The sequence below is a fragment of the Geotrypetes seraphini genome, chromosome 11 (assembly GCF_902459505.1).
Source record: "Geotrypetes seraphini chromosome 11, aGeoSer1.1, whole genome shotgun sequence".
Lineage (NCBI taxonomy): Eukaryota > Metazoa > Chordata > Amphibia > Gymnophiona > Dermophiidae > Geotrypetes > Geotrypetes seraphini.
Window position 1 is genome coordinate 52517694 of NC_047094.1, and position 26211 is coordinate 52543904.

Sequence of the window (26211 nt, forward strand, 5' to 3'; positions counted from 1 at the left end):
GGGGGTGCTTGCAAATCGAGTCAACACTCGGTTTGCGAGACACGTTTTGCGAGAAGTTTTGCTCATCTTGCAAAACACTCGCAAACCAGGTTACTCTCAAACCGAGGTTGGACTATACATATAAATTTTTATGCATGGATCTGAAAGGGGGGCAGGGCCATAGAAAGGGCACAGGCAGGTCTGAGGCATTTCTAGAATTTAATGGGTTACAGGATCCGTGGCAACATGGTTTTACTAAAGATAAATTGTGCCAAATGAAATTTTTTTATTGGGTGATGTATGCTAGATGTAATTTACTTAGATTTCAGCAAAGCCTTTGACAAGGTTCCTCATAGGAGGCTTTTGAACAAGCATGACAGGCTTAAGTTAGGACTTAAAGTGCTGAACTGGATTAGGAACTGGTTGACAGACAGACACCAGAGGGTGTTGGTTAATGGAATTCGCTCAGAGGAAGGAAAGGTGAGTTGTGGAGTCCCTCAGGAACATTGCTAGGGCCGATCCTGTTCAATATGTTTGTGAGCAACATTGCCGAAGGATTAGAAAGAAAGGTTTGCCTTTTTGCTGATGATACCAACATTTGTAACAGAGTAGACATCAAAGAGGAAGTGAAAAACATGAAAAAGGATCTGCAAAAATGAAAGGAATGGTCTAATATCAGGCAACTAAAATTCAGTGCAAAGAAGTACAGAGTAATGCATTTGGAGATTAGAAATCAGAAGGAGCTGTATATGCTTGGAGGTGAGAGGCTAATATGCACGAATGGGGAGAGGGACCTTGGGGTGATAGTGTCTGAAGATCTAAAAGCAAAGAAACAGTGTGACAAGGCAGTGGATGTTGCCAGAAGGATGCTAGGCTATATAGAGAGAGGCATAACCAGTAGAATAAAGAAGATGTTGATGCCCCTGTACAGGTCATTGGTGAGGCCCTACTTGGAGTATTGTGTTCAAATTTGGAGGCCGTATCTGGCAAAAGACATAAGAAGACTTGAAGCGGTCCAGAGAAAGGCAACGAAAATAGTAGGAGGCTTAAACCAAAAGATAAGAACATAAGAATTGCCACTGCTGAGTCAGACCAATGGTCCGTCATGCCCAGCAGTCCGCTCACGCGGCGGCCCTCTGGTCTAAGACCAGCACTCTAACTGAGACTAGCCCTACCAGCGCACGTTCTTGTTCAACAGAAACTTGTCTAACTTTGTCTTGAATCCTTGGAGGGTGTTTTCCCCTATAACAGCCTCTGGAAAGGCGTTCCAGCTTTCTACCACTCTCTGGGTGAAGAAGAACTTCCTTACGTTTGTACGGAATCTATCCCCTTTCAACCTTAGAGAGTGCCCTCTTGTTCTCCCTACCTTGGAGAGGGTGAACAACCTGTCCTTATCTACTAAGTCTAACCCTTTCAGTATCTTGATGTATGAGGAGAGACTGGATGCCCTGAATATGTATACCCTAGAGCAGGGGTGTCAAAGTCGATCCTCGAGGGCCGCAATCCAGTCGGGTTTTCAAGATTTCCCCAATGAATATGCATGAGTTCTATGTGCATGCACTGCTTTCAATGCATATTCATTGGGGAAATTCTGAAAACCCGACTGGATTGCGGCCCTCAAGGACCGACTTCGACACCTGTGCCCTAGAGGAAAGGAGGGACAGGGGAGATATGATTCAAATATTCAAATACTTGAAAGGTATTAACGTAGAGCTAAATTTTTTCCAGGTAAAATCAGAGGGCATAATTTGAGGTTGAGGGGTGGTAGACTCAGGAGTAATGTTAGGAAATTCTTCTTTATGGAAAGCGTGGTTGATGCTTGGAATGCATCCCCGAGGGAGGTGGTAGAGAGGAAAACGGTACACAAGAAACCCAGTAATTTGGTGAAAGTGTTCAAAAAAGCATGGGCTGAAAACAGAGGATCTCTATTCAGAAAAATAATGGGTATATATTGAAGAACTAAGGCCAGTACTAGGCAGACTTGCAGGTCTGTGTCCCATATATGGCCATTCAGTTGAGGATGGTCTGGGGAAGGCTTTGACAACTGGGATGGTTTAGATAGGCTGGAGTGAGCTCTGACGGAGACTCCAGTAGATGGAACCTAATCACACTACTGGGCAGAGCTCTGAGTTTCTGGCCCAGAAATATATAAGAAAATGGACAATTTAAATTAAAACATTCATTTATAGAGCTTGTACAGTTGGGCAGACTGGATGGACCATTCAAATCTTTATCTGTCGTCATTTACTGTGTTACTATGATACTATGGGCTCCTTTTACTAAGGTGTGCTAGTGTTTTTAGCGCACTCAGGATTTTAGCGCACGCTAAACCCGCGCTACGCTTCTAGAAGTAATGCCAGCTCAATGCTGGCATTAAGGTCTAGCACGCGCGGCAATTTAGCGAGTGCTATTCCGTGCGTTACGGCCCTAATGCACCTTTGTAAAAGGAGCCCTATATTATGCACAGTGTTTTAGAATTCACCAAATTGAGCCACAGGAATTTACACCTCATGCCCAAAACTGGGCACAGATCCCAGTACTAAGTGCTAATTTATAAACGGCATCCAGTTTTGAGTGCATTTTTGTGGGCGCCCAAATTTGGGTACTATTTACAGACTTAAATCCTGAATGCATAAAATTAAGGTATTCAGTGCATGCCCTTCTCTTTCTACTGACACTGAATATCTAGGTACTGAGCATCTGCCGGGAGTCACCACCAATCAGGCTATTGCCCATACTCAGACAGCTAGCTGGTTAACTTAGGACAGCCTCTTTACCTCCAATTTATGCTTTTATAATGCAAAATGGTCAATTCACTCAAATATATTTTGGCCATTGCTGGGCATGCCCAAAGATCAAAGATTATTTGGGGCTTTGTCAAATAGCTGTTATTAAAAGGTGGTACTAATGTAATATTTATCAAAGTCTAAAATAAGATAATTGAAGAGCTTTGGAGGAGGAGCCATCACAGACTCTCCATTTATGTCCTTGTCCCTGCTTCCTGATGCCTATTTTTCAAAATATATACATGATTTTTATTTGTCTCTACCCAGTTTACTTTTTCCCAAAGTAAGTAGGTGTAAGTTCAGGCTGCAGTGCTGTAGCCTTTTAAATTCTATTAGAACAAATTTGACAATGAACATGCTGTTCTTGTACTTGGGATAAAACTAGGAAAAGTGGCTGTAACAAACTCATAAATGATAGCTACAAAAACTCAGATGTATTGAAAACCAATGCATGTAAAACCGACACTTTCAATTAGAGACTAATGTGGTCATAAGATGTTATAGTAATGAAATTTTGCAGAGGCAATGTGGAACAAGTGACAGCTCTAAGTTCGCTCAAAAAGAAGGAAAAAGCCTCAGAAAAGGCCCTCCCACCGCCACAAAGGTGGATATAAAGGTGGTTAAGCGGGAAACCTCACAGGCAAAACCTTCATTTAAAAGTGAGCATTTGAGCAAAGAACTATGCTTCACATATGCAGAATCACTTGATAGAGGAAAAAACCACTTATCTTGAGGCAGATCGGCACACCGACGGAGGCCAGCTTTTTTGAAGCGTTTGTTTTCGCTCTCTACAAGACTGATCGGTCGGGTCACACCCTGATGTAGCCTGTCGGTGAAACGCTGGCCTCCGTCGGTGTGCCGATCAGCCTCAAGATAAGTGGTTTTTTCCTCTATCAAGTGATTCTGCATATGTGAAGCATAGTTCTTTGCTCAAATGCTCACTTTTAAATGAAGGTTTTGCCTGTGAGGTTACCGCTTAACCACCTTTATATCCACCTTTGTGGCGGTGGGAGGGCCTTTTCTGAGGCTTTTTCCTTCTTTTTGAGCGAACTTAGAGCTGTCACTTGTTCCACATTGCCTCTGTAACAAACTCATAACACCTCAAACAATTTTTTTGCACAATTTACTTATTTTTAAACACTAGCTAAAGTTTCTCCTGCATAAGCTGCTTTAAAGGGTAACAATAGTTTTCCACAGCACCGATCTTTTAATATTCAGTTCTTTCTTAAGAAATGTTCACATATCGATAGCAAGTCTTTTTTTTTAAATTTATCTCTGGAAAAGTGGATGTCTTTTGTTTCATGAGTAAATCAAGGAAATTTTTGTTTACCTGCAATTATATTATTTTCTTTTCCAGAGATAAATTTTAAAAAAATTTGACATCGATATGAATATTTCATGGGGTGTCCTAATTTTTTTCACATGACTGTATGTGCTTCAAAAAAAACAGTCTGCCTGTTTGTTATTCCCACAGGTATGCTTTACTAGCTCTCTCCAAAACATTAGTGGGTTATTCTACTTACTGATACAAGGAGCTACTGGTGAGCGGCTCTGTTGATATCCCTTGGCACAGCGGTTGCAGGTCAGGCCTGTCACGCCATCCTTGCATGGGCACTGTCCTGTGGTCTGATTGCAGGTCTTGCCAGCTGCACCAACAGGATGGCAGTCACAAGCTGAAAAGATAGAAAAAAAACAGTTTTTTAAAAAAATACGATAACAGTTTTGTATTATGCACTGCTTTTTGGCTAAGCCAGATCTTAGTGCATTTACAGTCCAATTGTATTTCAGAAACCTGCACAGCAACCTGCCCATGACTTGGCAATAATATTTTTTTGAGTAGCATAATAATAATTTTTCTATTAGCTGTTACCTGGTGAAATTCTTTGGAGCCTGCTGTTTCCCCTTGTTTCTGCTGAGCTACCTCTCCTCAGTCAGATCCTATTACCTCCATTCTGAACATTTGCCTCCAGCCACAGCCTGATCTGACCAGACTCTATTTCTCAAACCCCTCTCCATTTCTCTCAACCTCCCTCCTCTATTCCAATTTTTTTTTTTTTTATCTCAGTCCCTCTTCTTTCCCTATACTGAAGTGTCAATCTCAGCCCTCTCCCATCCTATCCCTAGCCATCACTCTCTCACTCTTACTTAGCCTCTCCTACCTGTGTCCCTCTACCTCAGTCCCCAGCAGTCATTCTCACTCTCAGTTTCCTCTCTCCATCCCTTTTTCCTTGCAGCTGCTTCTTTCAAGCTCCCCTCTCTTCCAGTCTCTCTCAAACTCTCCTCCCTTCCTGTCCCTAGCAGTCATGCTCTCTCAATCAACCCTCCCTCCTTGTTCTCAGCTGTCACTCTCTCTCACTCTCCCTGTCCCCAGCCATCACTCTCAATCTTCCCTCCCTTCCTATTCCTAGCTTTGTTTCTCAAACTCTCTTCTGGTCCCCAGCTTTCATTCTCTCTGTCTTTCCTCCCTTCCTATTCCCAGCTGTCACTCTCTTTCAATCTCCCCTCCCTCCCTGTACCTAGCTTTCACTCTCCCTCAATTTCTCCTCCCTCTGTTCCCAGCTTTCATTATCTTTCAGTCTCCCTTCCCTCCCTGTTCCTAGCTTTCACCGTCTCTCAATCTCTCTCCCTGTCCTCAGCTTTCACTCTTTCAGTTTCCCTTTTCTCCCTGTCCCCAGCTGTCTCAATCTCCTCTCCTTCCCTGTCCCTAGTTGTCACCCTCTCAATCTTCCCTCCCTCTGTGTCCCCAGCCATCACACTCTCTGAATCTCCTTCCCTGTCCCTAGTCATCACACTCTTTCAGTCTCTCACCTTTTCTCTCCCCAGTGATCACTGTCACAACTGCCCACTCCCAGAGCCCCAGCAATCCTTATAACTTTGAGGCCACATGGCCAGTGGAACAAAGGGGATCCTTCTTCTGGTAAGAGGGGCATAATCAAAAGAAACGTCCAAGTCCAAATCGGACATATGACACTAGATGCCCAAAGTCGGCAGTGGTAAAATGTCCATTCTCGAGAAATGTCTAAAATATATATATTTTTTAAATTATCTATCTGGACGTCCAGGCCATTGATCGTCCAGACCGCCAATATGTCCATCTTTATACCACATTTGCGACCAAAAATTCATCTAAGTCTCAAACGCCCAGGACAAGACCAGCATTGTGATGGACTGGCCACCCATACATGGCAACAGCGCAATGGGGCACCTTACAGGGCACTGCTGTAACTTCACAAAAAGGGTGCCACATAATCATCTCACCAGAACTCCCTTATAGGATATGGTGAGCCCCCCCAAAACAATTTATATCTACCTGTCTACAACCTCAACAGCCCTTATGGCTGCAAGTGGCATCTATATGGCAGTAGAGTAGGTTTTGTTTTTTTTCTGGTGGGCTCACATTTTCCACCATGAATGTTGTGGTTAGAGTGGCTTATGGGCATGGATCCTCCTCTCTATGGTTCACTAGCCCATCCCCAGTCTACTTAAGAACCCTGTATGCAGCTCTACTAGGCTTTCCTATAGCAGGTGCTGATGCGCCAGAGACAGGTATGTACATTTTTATTCTGATATTTGTGGCAGTGTGAGGTGGGTCAGTGATCACTGGGGGAGTATGTGTGAGTCTTTACATTGTCTCTGCAGTGGTTATCTGGTCACTTTCGATACCTTTTTGGCACTTATACCTACTTTAACATCATCTAACTCAGTGATCTTCAACCTTTTTACACCTATTGACAAGCAGAAATAAAATAATTATTTTGTGTACCGGTATTGGTCTGTGGAACGGCGGTTGAAGAACACTGGGCTAAGTCATGGGCCAGATCCTGCTCATCTCTACCCAGTCTCCACCCCAGACTCCGCCCCATAATAGTACTAATTGTAACACTATTTTTTCCATTCATTTTTCATAGATACACACAATATAATCTTATTAACAACACAATGGTTGACCACAAAATTAAACAACACAAAGCACACTGACAGCAGATGTAAATTCTCAAAATTGACATAATTCAATCACAAAATTTAAAAATAAAATCATTCCCCTACCTTTGTTGTCTCCCTTCCTCCATGCTATGCCTTACCTTCTGGCCTGCTCCCGCCTGGCCATTTTATGCCGTCCCAGTGTTATATTCAAACCAGCTCCCTGTTCCTCACTGATGTAGTGCACAAAGCTGCGGGCAGCAGCTCCTTGCGTGTACCGCGCCTCATCTGGAAGCCTTCCCTCTGACGTTGCGACATCAGAGAGAAGGCTTCCGGTTCAGGCGCAGGATGCGCATAGGAGCCACTGCCCGTGGCTTTGTGCATTGAATCAGTGAGGAAGAGGGAGCTGGCTCGAAGATAACGCCGCATCAATTGCACCGTGGACCGGTGGTTGAAGAACACTGTTTTGGGTCTGATGCAGGTGCCTGCCCTGTGGGCCGGCAGGAAATTTCTGTGGACCAGCATCGGTCCATGGACCGGTGGTTGAAGAACACTGATCTAACTCACAACATATAAGTTTCATCCAGGAAGTTTCGTGAAACATTCGATTATCCTTGCAGGATGACTAAGTCTAGTTCGGCCCACATCCCGCCCAAATACCACCCTAACCACTCCTCCAGATATGCCTCTTTTAGCTCTGAGCACACAGCAGCATTCAGAGGCCTAAAAAGTCCCTGGATATGTCCATAAAGTCGGTGTGATTATCAGCACTTGGATGACTTGTCTTTTAGGTCGTCCAAGTGCCAATTTGGGTAGGTTTTTAGTTATTTCCACTTGATATACATCAATTGGTACCTACCATCTTAGCAGTTTACAATTTAAAGAAAAGTTAAAAGAGAGTTGTGCTCCTAGAACCAGATTCTGTAAAGGGCACCTAAAAAGAGAGGCGCCTATTGCATGTCAATCACTTTTAAGCGCCCATTACAGAATTCTGCTTAGTGGTGCTTAACTTAAAACTTAGGTGCCTGTAATGTAGGCCAGGATTTTAAAGGCCTACATTATAGGCGCCTAAGTCCTTTACAGAATTGCGCCTAGCAGCACCTAAGTCACTCTCCACCCCTAAACACGCCAACTTTGGAGAAAGGTGCCTATCTTTTGTAGATTCACGCCTAAGGTAGGCACCTATCGCCAAATTCATTTTTATTTTTTTCCAATTATGAGCTTGTTGATATGATGGGAGAAAGAAAAAAGAGTAGGAGAGAAGTATCGGGGGAGAAACAGATGATGCTGAATGGGGGGGGAGGCATACAGGGTAATACTGTGCAATGAGAGATGGGGAAGAAATAGATAAGATGTTGGATTGTGGGGACGTAAAAGAGACAGAGAAAGAGAGAGAGGAGATCCTGGATGGCTGTAGTGGAGAAGAGGGGAGAGAGAAGATATTCTGGATAGAAGGGGGGAAAAGGGGTGACAATGAATAGAAGTGGAGAGAGAGGGGGAAATAGTAAATGGAAGGTATAAGAGAGAAAGGGAGATGCTGGTTAGAAGAGAGAGAGAGAGAGAGAGGGAGGAGACTCTGCATGGATTAGGAGAGAGAAGATGGAAGGAGAAGGAGGACACAGTTAAAAGTCTGAAAAATATGAGGAAGGGGAATGGGAGGGCTAGGGTGAGGCAAAGTGATGGAGCCCTTTAGGTAGATGTAGTGAAAAGAAGGAAATTGAAGACTGGGTAGTAATAATGAAAGCTGGACAGAAAAGCAGAAAAATAAATGGAAGAAATTGAAAGGAAAAGATCAATGCTGGAGATGGATATAATGGAGAAAGTGAAGAAACCATGAGATGAGAAAAAAACGGCAAATGGACAGGAAACCCTGGCAAGACAGAGTTAAAAGAAGACAAAGGAAGGCAGAAACAAGAGACTGGAATCAACAAGATTAGAAAAGTTAAATGACCAGATCACACAGGTAGAAAATGAAGTTTTGTGGGTTTTTTTGTAGTTCATGAAAATTTTTTTTTATTAAATTTCAATAACAAAACATTTAAATACAGATGCAACAGACTGAAAATGTTGTTCAAGTACAAGGACAAGCATTGAGATGCCTCTGTAGTAATAAGAGTAAATGAAATACAACAAAAATAGAATAGAAAGAAAGTTATATCAGCAAAAATACACTGGTTACATCTGAATATTACATAGCTCTCATTTTAACGCTACAACATTGGATATTAGAGTAGAAATGAGGATAATACTCTTCACTAGGCAGTAACAAAGCATACATATACCTTCATTATAAAAGAAACCCTTAATTAGAAAGAGTCAGCTTGTGTCTGAATAAAGAGATTTCGCAAATACCAACTGTGGTGCCCACATCTTTTCAAATTTTTTCAAGGTTTGAGATCATTCTGCTGCAATTCGCTCAAATTTTTTACTGATCCCAAGCAGCTCTCAGATTACCTTGAGGAACTGCAACTGACTAGCATTGATCGGGCGTGATCTATACTTACAACAGCTTTTGCAATGATCTGCTGAGTCTAACTCAGCAGATCATTGCAAAATGGCGTTCTCTTTTTTTCTCCTAGGATCCACATGGCAGCTATGCTCCTTCTACTGTTATACTTGTGCAACGCTGAACTATTCTTTGATAGCTAAGTTAATAGTAAATATTAGTCATTTACAACAGTCTGTTTTAAGTCTGAACGACTGAGTTAGCGTCATCATAGTTATCAACTTCTTTAATGAAATGCATAGTGGGTTTGCTTGCCTGTGACTGTATGAAGTTTATTTCTAATTTAGGATAAAGTAGTGTCATAGCTGTGTTATTCAACTGTAACGGTTAATAGATAAAAATACAACATATGTAGACAAAAACTAAATGGAAACCCTTAAGCTGCCAGACACTGCGCTCAATGCAACACCACAGAATGAGAAACAGTTAACGGGTGTCTTCTTGTTAGGTGGAAAATATAAAAATAGCAGCACGGGGTGGGTTTGGGGAGAGGGAGGACAAGAAGGAGAGGGGATCAGAGGGCCCCCGTTTTAATTTATGCCCTGGGCCACACAATCTCTAAAACCAACCCTGCTTATCATCATTGTTGTCTTCAGAAGACAATGACAGAACTGGATTACAAGAAATACAATTCTGCTTGGAAAGAGGATTTGGATGTAGATCTTTTGGATGAGACTTATAAATGTTACACCTGAGGCATTCGACCTGTGACAAATAATGCTTTATGCAGGGAACTACAATATAAGTTTGCATTGTGCCTCTACATATCACCTTCATGAGCTTTGCAAGCTAGCCTCACCACCTCTGGAATTTGTCCTAAATGTCACTCTTCTACAGCTACATTGGGTCACATGTTCTGGAAATGTCTTACGATTTGCAGTTTTTGGCATCAGTTAATATGTTATATATCATCTCTTTGGACTTGTGGAGTGAAACTAGACTCTGTGTTTCTATTTAACACATGCACCTTGAGGTCCCCAGTTCCAAAGATCTTTAAACATTTTTTGAAAAGAGCAATATTAATGGGGGGGAAAAATCAGTCTTATTGTGCTGGCTTGAAATGCGAGTGCCCTCTCTACAATTATGGAGAGCACAAATAATAATAATAATAATAATATAATAATAATAATAATAATAACTTTATTTTTGTATACCGCCATACCCCGAAGAGTTCTAGGCGGTTCACATTAGTTAGACAGAGATTACAAGTGGTTACATATAAAATTGATCATAGAGTTGCGAACAGCAAGGAGAGAAGTAGGGGGGAGAGGAGGGAGATGGGGGAGGGGAGTAGATCAGAACAGGGGGAGGATTGAAAAGGGGCATTAAGGGTCTTGGTCTCGGAATAGGTGAGTTTTGAGTAATTTTCTAAAGTCGAGGTAGTTGTAGGCCTTGAGGACCATTTGGGCTAGCCAAGGGTTTAATTTGGCGGCTTGGAAGGCGTAGGTTTGGTCAAGGAATTTTTTGAGTGGCATAGTTTTAGGGAGGGGAAGGCGAAGAGTTGAATTTTTCGGGAGTTCTTATAGTTGTGGTTAAGGGTGAAGTGAGGGGTGATGTAGCTTGGGGATAAACCAAATATTGTTTTGTAGCAAAAACAGGCGAATTTGAATATGATTCTGGATTCTAGTGGGAGCCAGTGGAGTTTGTGGTAGAAAGGGGTGATATGGTCCCATTTTTTCAGGTCAAATGTTCACATTATTAAAGATGAAATGTGTGCAAGCGTGAGAGATCAGTTCTCAACAAAGAGGTGTCTGTCAAACCTGGAGTGCTTTTTAGAATACCCTTTCTCAAGCAGTGAGAAGTCATGTTTTGAATATTTAAATGTGTGTGTGTGTGTGTGTGTTTTATTTTTAGTGAGCTGCAATTTTGACTGTTTGATGAATGGAATGGGATAAGAGGGGGAAAGGAGTGGCTTATATCTTATAGGTGAGTTGTTTCTCATTCAAAAATGTACAATTGTGGCTGTTTGCTAGTTTCTTTGTACCCTAATAAAAATGATTTAACATATAGCACCTGTCCGTGTGACTAACATGTAGGCATGGTCATTTATGCCAACTAAAATCTGGCATAAATGCCAGCACCTAAATCATGCACAGACTGGACATATTCTATACAAGTGCGCCTAACTTTCAGGAATGCCCATAAGCCGCTTACGCTCCTCCCCTGGCTATACGCAGTAGAATTTATACACTCCATTTCATAGAATAAGCTCAGAAAGTTGTGCACATAAATTCTAATTAGTGCCAATAGTTGCTTGTTAATTGGTCATTTCCAGTGTGGATTGGCTTGTGTGTGCAAATTGGTAAAGCACACAGATTTGCATGTACAACTTTAGTCATGGTTTATAGAATTCAGGAGATAGTTGCCCCACAAGCTAGGCAGTTATAAAATTATCCTCCCTGTGTGCTAAAGGAATGCAGCATAGCGTTGATTTGGTTAACTAAATTTCTCCTGGGGTTTTCTAAATTACTGTAAACGTTTAAAAAATAGGGGTCTGAGAGCAGATCAAAATGGGATACGACCTCTCCAAGCAAAAGTACCTCAGGTTAAGCTGTTATTAATCAGGATAGGTTGGGCCTGCCCCACACAGCTGTCTACCATCAGTTAAACTTGTGGCCATTAGACCAACCACATCTCTTTGCAGGACTTCCTGAGCTGCAGCTGCTCTGAGGGACAGACTGAACCGTGTGAAAAATGGGAGGAATTCTTGAGGCTTTGGGGACAGGCAGCTGGTAGTGTCAATTAACCAATTATAGAGTGGTGTGGAGGGGGGACAGTGAGGTGGAAGAAAAGAACATGTTAGGGCTCATTAAAAGTAACTAATTGCAACTGTGTGCAGGAATGAGAGCATGAAAAGAAAAAAAATAAAAGAGAATTCTTTCCTGTAGGGCTGTTTCAATGTTGGAAAAGTGTTTTAAAGACCTGGTTTATATTACAAAGCTATATCGCCACCACCATGGTCTCTGATCCTGGAAGTTCTCAATAACTAACTTAGAAATCTGAATAGGATCTGAAGTTGGGAGGAAGATCTCCAACAAAAGCCAGATGCTTGAAAGAATAGTAAAACAGAGCCTATAGAGAGCTCTTTAACCTTTTAGAGAACTGATGCGTATGACCATGGGGTTGGAGAGCTCTTTCCTCCGCTGACTCTCAGTTCCCAATGGATGATAGAGAGCTATCTTCATGTAGGAGCCAGGATTGAACCAATATCCTCCAGAATCAGTATTGAAAGAATGTCCTGCAATGGCATTCATTAAACTTTTCCCTTGTAGGCTGTACAATGTCAATGCTGAGGACAGGAAAAGGGGACGAGAAGGACGAAACATAGTACACAGTAACATAGTAGATGACTGCAGATAAAGACCTGCATGGTCTATCCAGACTGCCCAACAAGATGAATTTCTCCCTTCCTCTCCTCGATATTCAGCCAGTGCTGGATTGTGGGATGATTGCTTGACACCAACAGTTAGACCGGATATACAGTGCAGGAAGGTGTGGCTCACTGGTAGAGCTGCTGCCCCCTGCACCCAGAGGTTGTGGGATCAAATCCCAGTGCTGTTACTTGTGACCCTGGGCAAGTCACTTAATCCTCCAGTGCCCTCCACTTTGAATGTCAGCTTTGAAATGCAAAAGCCACAAAAAGGCAGTTTACAAGTCCCAATTCCCATCTGGTAACCAGAATTGAATATCTGGTTTCATTTTCGACTGCAGCAACATAACTGGTTAAGTCGATATTCATCGCTAACGGGTTGAGTGCTTAGCAGTTAAAGATAGGCCTGCTATTTGTGCGGCTTATTTTAACCGCTAAAAATATCTGGTTTGGCTGTCCACACCTAACTGGTTATGTCACACAAGTGGACTGGAGGTGTGGCTAATGGTTAGAACTGCTGCCTCAGCAAACAGAGGATGTGAGTTTAATCCTTGCCTGCTCCCTGTGACTCTGGGCAAGTCACTTAGGCCCAAATTCTCAAAGCTGTGCCAAAAGGTGCCCTACCGCCGCCTAACTTAAGTGATTTAATTGATGATAAATGATGCTGTAATTGACCACATTGTTTAAAATAAATTAAAATCTAATTTTAAAAAATGTAGGCGCTTGCAAGCATCTACAAATGATGGTGGCCAACTCCCATCCATAGAGATGCCTATGTCTAAAATAGTCATGGGTTACATTGGAAGTTGATGTGGCGCTTCCATGACGCGATTCTCATCGAAAGTAGGTGTCGGAAATGTAGGCCTGTAAAATCCTAGCCTACATTTCCAGCACCTACTTTTGACATGGTCATAGTTCTGTAAATGGTGCCATCGCATGATTGACACGTGACCGGTGCCACTTTTCTAAGTGGCTGCCACAAGTGGCCCATTTAAAGAATCTGGCCTTTACTACCTTCATTGCTCCAGATAACACCGAATGTGAGCATGCTGTGATGGATAGGGAAAATAATTACGAGTACCTTATTATTATTTAGTATATTGTAAATTGCTTTGGGTGAATCTTTTCATGAAAAGTTGTTAATAAATTCCAATAAATAAATAAATATAGCCAGTTACAACCTAAGATTCCGGTTGGTCAACAAAAAAGGTTAGAGAGTGTCAGAGGGAGGGGGGGTTCTAGTGGGGTGCGGGGGTCCAGGTGGGGGGGCTCGGGGGGGAGTGGCCTGGGCTATCTACGGAGGAATGGGGAAGAGGTTCTAGCAGGAAGGATTGGGCATCCCTCCTACTGATGATCTATGGAGGTGGGGTGAGGGGTTCCAACAGGAGGGATTGCCATCCCTCCTACTGGTGATCTACAGAGGGGGGTTGCCAGGCAGGAGGGACTGGGCATCCCTCCTGCTGCGATCATTCGGGGGGAGGGGGCGGACGGCTGCGGCCGCTAAACTTATTGCAGCAAGGAGATTCCTTGCCATGATAAGCTCAGCGCCTACGTCTACTTATAATGTAGCAAGCATTTTGCTGGCCTACATTGTATGCGTCACCTGCTGGCCTAGGGAGATGCGTACAGCCGCCTAGGTCTGCCTAAGGCTACTTCCGGGCCAAATCATACCCAGGCCTAGTCTTAGATGAGCTTAGGCAGGCTTTAGCACCTACCTAGGCTCCCGAAAGTGCCTCCAATGTAGGGGGCCTGCCTCAGGAGGTTTTTTAAAAAAAAAATGTGCATCCCGATTGGCTGGTTAGACAGCAGTAGGACGCTTACCATTGCCTACAATCGGGACGCCGTTTATAGAATCCGGGCCATAATGCACAAATATATAGAATCTTGAAAAAATCCAGATAGTTGGCGATCCTAGGCTCCTGAGTCCTCAACACATCTATCACAGCCCCCCTTAAACTTTTAGGCACATATCTAGTTTGCTTATGCCTTAATCTGGCTCTATTCACTGGGGCAGCAATGTCAAAACTCAATGTATCTTTTTACTGTTCTAAGTTTTTATCACGTGCCAGGCCAAGCCATTCCATTAATTTTTCTATGCTACAGAAGCTAGAACACCTCACATAGGAATGCATTGGGCCATTTTCTGGGGGGCTTATTTCTCTGGAACCCCCAGTCTGATTTGGCCCATTTTCAAACTCGTATCTTTGTACATGTTATCCCTCATGCCAAGTTAAATTCTCATTTTGTTAAATGTTTGGAGAGTTATTTTGCCCCCAGACAGAAAGACATACTCCAATTATTTCCATCTTCTGTTGGTTTGACAAGAATAAAAATAGTGCAATTTTATACAACAGCAGCAAAAAAAAAAAAAACAACAAAAACCTTTTTGACATAATATAATAATTTAAGATCGATTCAGTGGACTTCAGCGGTTAACTTCAGGTTAAGGTTTTGATAAATGACCTCTGTGAGAGGATGACCTATGTAAGGGAACAAGTCTTGATACAGCCTGATGTCATGAGGGGAGTTTACCTTTTAAAGTGTTGGAATAACGATGAGTGAATTAAATTAATAATTTATTATATTTTTTGAAATGATATTCATTAATGAGCAAGAGAGATCTGTCACTTGGACTCATGAAGAAGCTTGGCTAAATGATTTTCAGTGTTATAACATATTTAACCTGAAGTTAGCTGCTGAAGTCCACTGAATCAATCTTAAATTTTATGCGATATGCATGTAGGTGTTTCCAGGGGCAGTAAATGAGTTAAATGGGTAAAGCTTTGGATTCTCGCCCAGAAATAGCTAAGAAGAAAAAAAAAAAAAAAAAAAAAAATTAAATTGAATCAGGTTGGGCAGACTGGATAGACCATTCGGGTCTTTATCTGCCGTCATCTACTATGTTACTATGGACTGGTACTGTTGTAGTCACTTGAAGACTATACATATTCAGCGTAAACGAGGATAGACAATAAAATTGCAGGGAAATACTTTTAAAACAAATAGGAGGAAATATTTTTTCACTCAGAGAATAGTTAAGCTCTGGAAAGCATTGCCAGCGGTTGTGGTAAAAGCAGATAGCGTAGCTGGTTTTAAGAAAGGTTTGGACAAATTCCTGGGGGGAAAGTCCATAGTTTGTTTTTAAGACATGGGGGAAGTCTCTGCTTGCCCTGGATCGGTAGCATAGAATATTGCTACTCTTTGGGTTTTGGCCAGGTACTAGTGACCTGGATTGACCACTGTGAGAACGGGCTACTAGGCTTGATGGACCATTGGGCTGACCCAGTAAAGCTATTCTTAGGTTCTTATGAGCAACATATAATTCAAAATCCTTTCCCAACACCAGAAATTGTAAATTCATTTTGCAGCCTTCAGATTTTGTTGCATTAAAGTTCAGTGGAGGGACAGAGTCTTCTGAGGCATCCCTTGTCAGAACATTTTGGGGGAGATATACCTTAACCCTTTCAGGACCAAGGGACATATTTGTCCCATAACTTTAAAATCCTATAAATTTTGATTGGGATAGTCTACAGTTCTAAATTTGATATGTACGGATTCCATATGATACTGCCTTTATGTAAACAAACTGGTTCCGACATTCATTCATTAGCGTCGTTGCTAGATTGACGAGAAGATTCACTTGCCACACTGTCCATAAGCCAGAAGGGTGATTTTTTTAAATAAAAATAATGATATTTCACAAAAAAAAATCAATTTTTTGGCATCTGCAAGCCCTTTTTACCATAAAAATGTCGTCAAAACCACAAAAATTGGCCTACGATCCTTATGGTCCTGAAAGGGTTAAAGTGGGATGTTAACATACCATAAAAACCAATGCTACATATAAAAGAAACATATATGAGGGTGGTGAATGTGTTGAATGACCTCCTGGAGGAGGCAGTGGAGACGGGGCTGTGACTGAGTTCAAGAAAGTGTGGAACAGGCATATGTGGGCTCTCTTAGTGGGACAAAGAGATAGTGGATGATATGGATGAATAGACTGGATGGGCCATTTTGCCTTTATCTGCCATCATTTTCTATATACTGTACATTATACCTACATAACTGCCAAACCCACATCCCTAACTGTTCAAATATGCATGCAAAAGGAACAATTTTTCACTGAATTTTGCAAAACAACCAGACTGCTCTGCCATAACAGCTTTGTCCTTACACAGCACACAGAGTGAATTCCACTAAAAGTGCCCATTAAGCCTGCCCAAGTGTTTTCAATTCTTTAAAATCCCCAGCAGCGCCACAGCAATAATCATCCTAAACAATGCCCTGTCCTTCTCCAAAAGCAAAAACTGGACCAAATTTAATGCATAAGAAAAACAAAGTGGAAGTAAGACAGGATGGCTTGAATATAGACAATCTGGATGTTAAAATGGAAGGCAAATCCCCTATTTAAGAATATTGCATTTCTACTATAACAGTGGAAGTGAAGCGGCCAGAGTGCTCAGCTCTCACCGCTTGTTTTTAACATCTTTCTTGCCCCATTAATCACGCTGGCATAATCAATCGGATTCACCCCCTATGCTTACACAAATGACATCCAACTTCTATATCCACTCAACACCAAGGATCCAAACAAATTACTTGCTATAAATGGAAAAATAGAACACATCAACCAATGGCTGAGGCTCAAAATGTTAGCCCTTAATGTCAATAAGTCCCAGACTATTCTTTTCCCCTGGAAAGAATATCTGACTCTACAGGCGCCAATTAAGACTGATAATACTCCTCTACAACAGGTCACAAACATCAAAATCCTCAGGGTTATTCTAGACCATAAACTAACATACCAAGATCACATATGTCAAATAGTAAAAAACTACTTTTACAAATTGCACATGATCAGGTCATTAGCAAAAGTGCTGAAGCCACCGGCACTTAACATACTTATTCACTCTCTTATTATTTCAAAACTTGATTATTGTAGCTCTCTCTTAAAAGGCATCACTGAAAAACAAATAAGAAGTTTCAAGTTTTATTACCATTTGATGAATCGCTTATACAAACTTTCTAAGCGATGAACAACTTAAAAAGCCACAAGTTAGTGGACAAACAACTATTAGGGTAAAAAAGACAACGTACATAATTAAATATAACAACTAACAATTTTTATCTGGCAGTCAGATTAAAGACAGACATGATAAAAGAAGGTAAGGGGGAAAAGTTACAATTCATTCTATATTGAAAAAAACATAAAAGGGAGAAAACGAGAGGGAAGGAAAAAAGCTGATTTCTGAAACAAGGTATGGAGAGTCAGAAATAAAATATTAAGTATTAAAAGCATCTTGAAACAAAAAAGTTTTCAAAAGTTTTTTGAAAGAGGTATGATCTTTTTCATTTCTGATATAATGTGGCAATGAATTCCACAGTTTAGGAACCATAAAGAAAACATGTCACTTCTTCTTGTGCCCATGATTTTCAGACTTCAAATTATCCAAAATACTGCAATTAAAATCATAGCAAACTCAAAAAAGTATGACCATGTAACACCACTTCTAAGAAAATGCTCACTGGCTGCCAATACCCCATCGTATCTCTTATAAAATTGCACTACTGTCATTGAAGATCCACCAGGCTAATCTTTCTACCTTCCTAGACAGGTTACTGATTCCACACACTCCGTCCAGAACCCTGCGGTCATCAGATCAAAATCTTTTTTTCTGTACCATCTCTAAAAGTTATTGGCAGAAATTTTTTCAGTATTCGCGCCACAGTTATGGAATTCACTGCCCGGATAAATCAGAGCAGAAGCAATTCTAGACAAGTTTAAAAGTTTTTTGAAAACTTTTCTTTTTAAAGATGCTTTCGAACATTAAAGTTCTTCAGCCAATAGCATTTCTGTAGACTTCCTGTTTTTAAGCATTCTGTTCCCGCTTTCCATCTGCAGATTTCCTGTTTTTAAGCATTCTGTTCCCGCTTTCCATTCCCTTCCTATTATGTGAACCTTCAATGTTGCCTTTCTCTAAAAAAATTGTAGTTCCCACCCTCTTTCTTATTGTCGTCTGTAAGTCTGTCTATTTTTTGTCAATGTATGTACAACTAAATGTTTTTTGTCACCCCAATTTTTATTACATTTGTAATTCACTTTGATAAGTGTTTGCATCAAATTTTAATAAACATGAAACATATCATATAGTGGATTTTCTTTTAGAACCAGTGATGGTATTGTCTTTGGGGTTCTTTTTGTTAGGGATCTAATATTTTGCTCTGAGGTTCTTTCTCTCCATTATCATACTTATAGAATACATGCATAAGTGTCGATTCCTACTGGAAAATACATGCAAAAAATTACTCTTACCTTGGAACAGACATAATTTTGAGCAGGAGCTTTCATGGAGGAAGTTTTACAAAGGCCTACATGCACTGGCATAGCGAGGTAAACTAACGCCCTGCATCTCCCTTCCCCTAGGCAGTGGAGCGAGTTTACCTCGCTATGCCAGTGCATGTAGGCCTTTGTAAAACTTCCTCCATGAAAGCTCCTGCTCAAAATTATGTCTGTTCCAAGATAAGAGTAATTTTTTGCATGTATTTTCCAGTAGGAATCGACACTTATGCATGTATTCTATAAGTATGATAATGGAGAGAAAGAACCTCAGAGCAAAATATTAGATCCCTAACAAAAAGAACCCCAAAGACAATACCATCACTGGTTATAAAAGAAAATCCACTATATGATATGTTTCATGTTTATTAAAATTTGATGCAAACACTTATCAAAGTGAATTACATGCATTACATGCATGAATTACATGCATACATGCATTAAATGCATTCTCTCCCCATACTTCTTTTAATTGTCACTGGCAGCAAGCAGGGTCTCCTACCCACTGCTCGCATCAGCTGCGCTTGCCCTCTGACATCAAACAAGAATTGATGTCAGATGGAGAGCTGAGACCAGGGCAGACAAGGGGAAGGAGATCCTGCTCTCTGCCAATGACAACTAGAAGAGATACGAGAAGGGGGAAGAATGCATTTCAGACCCCCCTCCCCTATGCTCCATATGTATCTCGTTGTTTGTCATTTTGGTAACCCTTGCATTTGACTTTTTAAACTATATTTATTTTTTTGGTAAACCACTCAGACATTTGATAAAAACATAGAAACACGATGGCAGATAAAGGCCAAATGACCCTGCCCATCCGCAGTAACCATTATCTCCTCTTCTCCCTGTTGGCTAAGGCTCTTTACACCTGCATTGAATAGGGCATAGGGCAGATCCGTTTCTATCTCATAATTGTGGCCAATTGACACTAATTATTGATTGTTAATATCTAATTAGCTAATTAGTTTACATGTGGATCTCTTATCCACATCCAAATTTGTGCCCATCTTTGGGTAACCTACACTGAATCTATGTTCAAGAGGGAGCTGCGGTCTCTGGTGTTCAGTCAAGGACCATCACTGCATCGCTTTCCTAAGTAGGGGGAAGGGAAGAATACAGATAGGGTGACCCCCCCTCCCCAGGAAGTTGCAGAGGACAGCGTATGATGCCGTAGCGCAACAGAGGCCAGCTCTCATTTATCTGGTAAGAGAGGATAATATAAGTTTCAAGTTTATTAAAATATTTTTTAGACCATTTATTCTGGTTTCTAAGCGGTTAACAATATAAAATTACATAAAAACAAATAATAAATTACATAAGAACGTATAAAAACAGGGATCATAGATAAAAGTCAAAAACGTACAGACTACACAACAATGGGATAGTAGGTAAGAAGTACAATTGATATAGAAAAGGTGAGACTGGTTTTAAGAAAGATTTGGACAATTTCCTGGAGGTAAAGACCATAGTCTGTTCTTAAGAAAGACATGGGGGAAGCCACTGCTTTCATGAAATGTTGCTACTCTTTGAGTTTTGGCCAGGTACTAGTGACCTGCATTGGCCACCGTGAGAACGGGCTACTGGGCATGATAGACCATTGGTCTGACCCAGTAAAGCTAGTCTTATGTTCTTATGTCCATAAAGGGTAGAGGAAATCTTCCAGACTGAAAAATAAGGAATAAGCACATCTGAAGTATTTGGAGGTGAAAGTGGAATTCAAAAAAACCACTCTAGTAACCACATCAAGAAGTAATGGGAGAATCACAGCATTTTACATTTCCAGAACATTCTAGAGGTTGTTTTTAAAGAATTATAATGCTTTGGAAGCTTGTGCTCATTTTCTCTGGTTCCTTAGTTTTTGTTCAGCTTTATTTATACAACTAGAAAACCAGTAACTTTTTGCCCAAAGTAAATTAATAATATATAAAACATGCTTTCAACTATTTAACATTCAATATCACCAACAAAGGGTGAAATTTCTTTTTTTCTCTCACAACCTCTATCTTGAATTATTTTGGTTCTGTCATGGAACTTCAAACTCATGATGTGTTGGTACATTCCAGATTTAACCAAACAAGTTCTCATATTCCTGGTTTTAACTGGTTTCAGAGAAAAGGTCTCAACATCAGCTTGTTTAAAGATTTTTCCTTTTTCTATCCTCAGTGAACCTAATTAATACACCTGCCTCCTGGTTTTGTAAAACATTATATATATTATATATATACACACACACAGAGTATATATATATATATATATATACTGTATATATATTTATTATTATTATTAATTTATTTATATATAATACAGCCTCTCTCCCCCCATTTGCCAACTATTTTCCCTTCAGATACAAAAGAAAAAGCAATGATTTAAGTATAATCAGTCCCAGGACAATTAAGTGGCCGGGCTGAACTGGAAACTGTTGGGTGAAAACTAGAGTCAGAGACTATAGTAGTGAGGAAGGAGTGGAAATGAAAGCCTTGAAGCAAGAAATATGCAAAATACTGAATGCAGAAATAGCCACTGATTAAATCTTCAGGGTACTATGTTAGTAACTAGTTCATAGCAAAGCAACACATGATGATTTAACTATGACAAGATTTTCTCTTCCATGTAGAATTTTCAGATAAAAGGCAGCTGAAACACAGAAACAGAGAAAACCCAAAGCAGATAAAGACCATATGGTCCATCCAGTCTGCCTATCCATGCTGGGAATTATTAAAAAGGGATGGTTAACAAGGCTAAGAATGTCATAATGCCCCTGCATTGCTCCATTGTGTGACCTCATTTGGAGTATTGCTTTCAATTCTGGTCTCCTTATCTCAAGGAAGATATAGTGGCGCTACAAAAGGTTCAAAATAGGGCGACCAAGATGATAAAGGGGATGGAACTCCTCTCGTATAAGGAAAGACTAAAACGATTAGGGCTCTTCAGCTTGGAAAAGAGATGGCTGAGGGGAGATATGATTGAAGTCTACAAAATCCTGAGTAGAGTAGAACGGGTAGAAATGGATCGATTTTTCGCTCTGTCAAAAATTACAAAGACTCGATGAAGTTACATGGAAATACTTTTAAAACCAATAGGAGGGAATTTTTTTTTTACTCAGAGAATAGTTAAGCTTTAGAAAGCATTGCCAGAGGTTGTGGTAAGAGCAGATAGCATAGCTGGTTTTAAGAAAGGTTGGACAAGTTCCTGGAGGAAAAGTCCATAGTCTGTTATTGAGAAAGACATGGGGGAAGCCACTGCTTGACCTGTATTGGTAGCATGGAATATTGTTACACCTTGGGTTTTGGCCAGGTACTAGTGACCTGGATTGGCCACTGTGAGAATGGGCTACTGGGCTTGATGGACCATTGGTCTGACCCAGTAAGGCTATTCTTAGGTTCTTATGTCCTTCTTCTCCATTAGAGATCCAATGTACTTTTCCCAAGCTTTTTTTGAATTCAGATACAATATTGAAGTGGTAATCATTGGCACCAATTAACTTGTTGTTCAGTTAACTTGCATATGCAAATTGAGCACGTGCCCGAATTGCTATGTACAGAATTCATCTCCACCTGGAGGTCACTCTACACATTCACCACCCTCTCCTTGAAAATGTATTTTCTGAGGTTACTTTTGAGTCATCCTATGGCCCCTATTTCCAGAATTTCCTTCCAATTCAAAGAGACTTGCCTCATTTTATTTACTTACTTATATATAGGTATTTACATATTGCTTATATACCCAAAAGGGTTCCTAAGCGATTTCACTATCTGTCCTGGTGGGCTCACAACCTAACTACAGTCCCTGGGGCAATGGAAGTGACTTGCCTAGGGTCACACTGGGATTGAATCTGCTATTTCAGGGTGCAGTGACAGCAGCTCTCACTACTAGGCCACTCCGCCACATGTGCATTTTATGTCACATAGGTACTTAAATGTCTCTATCATATCTCCCCTTTCTTCCAAAGCATGCATATTGAGATCGTTAAGCATGGCCCCATATGCTTTACGATGAAGACCTCCAACCATTTTAGTAGTCACCCTCTGGATCAACTCCATCCTGCTTATATCTTTTTGAAGGAGCAGTCTCCAGAATTGTAAAAGTGATGCTTTTAGTGTCTGGATAGCAGACTGTATATCACAGCTGTTTGGACAGCAGCGATGCTTGCTGCTTTGTACATATATTTAGCACTGCTAGCAATCCAGATAGCACTGCTGATTATGATTGGACATTCGTTTGAAATGTAAACAGTAATTCTCATGTTGTTTCATATCATACTTACGGTAATCCCAAATGATAGGGGGAAAAAAAACAATTTTGTTTTTCCACTGTTATTACAGGCATGTTATGGTAACCGATGTTGTTTTTGACAGACACTGGTTACAGAATCCAGCTTTTAGGCGAAGGACTGGCTCCTCCTTTGCCTAAAAGGTCTGGTTTTGGGCATTTGGGACTTAGGCTTTTTTTGGTTTATTATATATTGTAAGTGTAGACGTAGTGGTTGGCTGGGCGTTTAAACAGATGAAACTAGAAGCAAGCCATTATTTTAAAAAAACCTCCTTTTGGATGTTTTTTTTGAGAATGGACGTTTTCCCTGCTTCTACGTTCAACGTTTAGGGCCTAGGCCAAAAGGGGACTTAGAGATGTTTTTTTTATTATGCCCCTCTGAGTATACTGTGGTTATACAAATTTGATGGGAAGTGAATTCCACACTTTTGTTATTATGTAGTTGAACGTTTACTGTGAGATGTCTTGTATTTTATATATTTCAGAGTTGGGAATGATAGGGTCAGGTTGTTAGGGTTACATTGGTCTGCAGATCTACCTAACAGTTCAGTAAATCTTGGGATGCTATTAGGAACATCACCATGTATTTATTTATTTAGACTTATATTACGTCCTCTCCAAAGAGCTCAGAACAGGTTACAGTTTACATTCACAGTGTTACAACATAGGATTTACATAGTGTGTTGCAATATGTCTTCATAAAGGGTTACTTACTGATGCTGGTGAAGGGTTGAGGGAACGACTAGGCAAAAAGGTAGGTTTTTAAAGCTTTTCTAAAGTTAAGAAGTCCTTTAATGGCTCTGATATGAGGAGGTAGGCTGTTCTAGAGGTTTGGTATGAAATGGGAATAGGATGGTTTCCAGGCTGTCTGGAGTTGGAGGAAGTGTTTTAAATGCTATGCAGCACAGTTTTCTATTCTGTTTTCTATCTCTAACCAGTGTAGTTCTTTAAGCAGCAGAGTGATGTGGTCAAATCTTGATTTGTGGTATATGTGTTTTGTACCAGCTGGAGTTTTTTCATTAATTTCATGGAGATACCTGAGAGTAGAGCATTGCAGTAGTCTAGTAGTGACAATATCGTTGACTGCACTATTATATTAGCACTAATATCCTGTAGTGCTATTGAAAGAAATAGGGTCTTACCGTTCTTAGTTTTTGTAGTGTAAGAAAGGATTTTCAGATTAAGTTGTTAACATGATCTTCAAAACTTAACGAGCTATCTAAAGTGACTCCCAGTACATTGGAGGTTTTCTCAATGTTGACGTTGATTCCAGTTATCAGAGTAATAGTAAATGGGATTGGGTTTGTGTGTTACCCAAACCATAACAGTTTGGTTCTTTCAATGTTTAGTTTGAGATGGTATCTCCCTGCCCATTTTGGCACTTTAGTTAGTATTCTGGACAATATTGTAGTCATGCTTGCTTGGTTCAGACTTGCAGGGAATAGTAGAAAGACATTATCTGCGTATGAGAAGAGCCATTCCCTTGGTCTGAGGCTTAGCGAGTTCAATGTGGTCATGAAGTTGCTATATAATAGTGGTGAGAAGGGATATCCTTGTGGTACTCTGCCTGGAGGAGACCAATAGTCATAGAAGGCTCCATCTTTTAACACTCTGTAGCATCTTTTCATCAGGAAGCCTTGTCTACTAGCTTGCTGCTTTAATAAGAATGGCCATCATATCTGAAGCTGTCATAGAGCCTGGTATGTACTGACACTGTTACATCTTTAGGAAAAGGTGTGGGGTCAGTGACCACTTGGGGATTAAAAGAAGGTCATGCTTTAATGTCTCTAGTGGTCTTCTATGTCATTTAGGTCACCTTTTTCTAACTTAGAACTTAGACATGTTTGAACCCTCAATTTTTACCCTAAGCATTTTGGTTTTGTTCCATTATGGCAGAAAAACATCTAACATTGTTGGGGATGCCCAGGTCCTGCCCAATACACATCCCCAACATGCCTCCTTGAAATCTGGACAAACTGAGGAGAAAACCATCTCAAATTAGTTTTGAAAATCATAACAGAAGTTTTTGTGAAAAAATATCCTGCTGCTTTAAGATGTTTTTCCAGATGTTTTTCTCTTTTGAAAACGAGCACCATAATAAATAAAAAGTTAACAGTAATACAATCAGACAATTTCATCTTGACAGGTTCATTAGCAACAAATCCAGACCCGTATATCCTCACAACGCAAACAATGGAGTCTTGTCAAAATCAATGAACCCAGGAAATTTAAAAGTGTGAAATCATGTTACAAATTATTAAGAAATTGGAAGGACAAGAAAGAAAAAAATATGTTTCCAGTCCTTTCTTAAAATGAAAAAGATTCATTTCCAATCGAAAATGGTTTGGAAGAGAATTCCACATAGCAAGAACTGTAAAGAAAAACGTAGATCATGGGTCCAGTCTAATTTAGCTCATGAAAAAGGCAGCATGACTAATTGATTCTGGTTCAGAGATCTCAAAGTATGAGGGGGGGGGGGGGGATGGCAATATGGTATTAGTAGCTTATAAAGATATTGAGATTGGCCTAAAGAGAGAATTTTAAATGTATGGACTTTGAATTTTCTTCTTGTAGAAGAGGAGACACTAATGAAATACTTCAACATATAGCTGTTTGTGTGTAGTTTATAGAATTGCTCTATAGGTGTTTAACAGGATAGTTAATGTGTATTAATGTAACATGGTAGTTAGTATATTTTAACAGTTAACATGCCATGTGAGCTGTTAACGTGTTGTCCCAATGTTACCACGTTTAAAAGCCATCTTAATCGCATAATGCAGTTTAGGAGGTAGGCCTCTTAGTTGTTATTATAATTGTTTTCTTAATATAAAACATGCTAAATGCAAAGTTAAACAAATCCATTTATAATAAGCTGTGCAACATTGATGAACTTATAATAGGGTCCCAGTAGTTTTGCAGACACCAAAGACCAGGTAAATGGTAGAACTTTCTAGAAGGGTATGATCTAGCTTATTACATTTTTTCATTGCATCTGCAAATGTTATTGAAAAACAAAGATTTTTATCTTTTCAGTAATTTTAAA

The 26211-nt window shown here is 40.4% G+C and overlaps 1 protein-coding gene across 2 annotated transcripts in view; it reads right to left on the reverse strand.

The window, feature by feature from the left end:
• NTN3 (netrin 3) overlaps positions 1 to 26211 on the reverse strand; it is a 312749-nt gene that overhangs the window by 85756 nt on the left and 200782 nt on the right. For both annotated transcript variants that reach the window (XM_033963623.1, XM_033963624.1), the window contains one exon: positions 4289 to 4438. In XM_033963623.1, coding sequence (XP_033819514.1) covers positions 4289 to 4438 — 150 coding nt within the window. The remainder of the gene's footprint in view (positions 1 to 4288; positions 4439 to 26211) is intronic.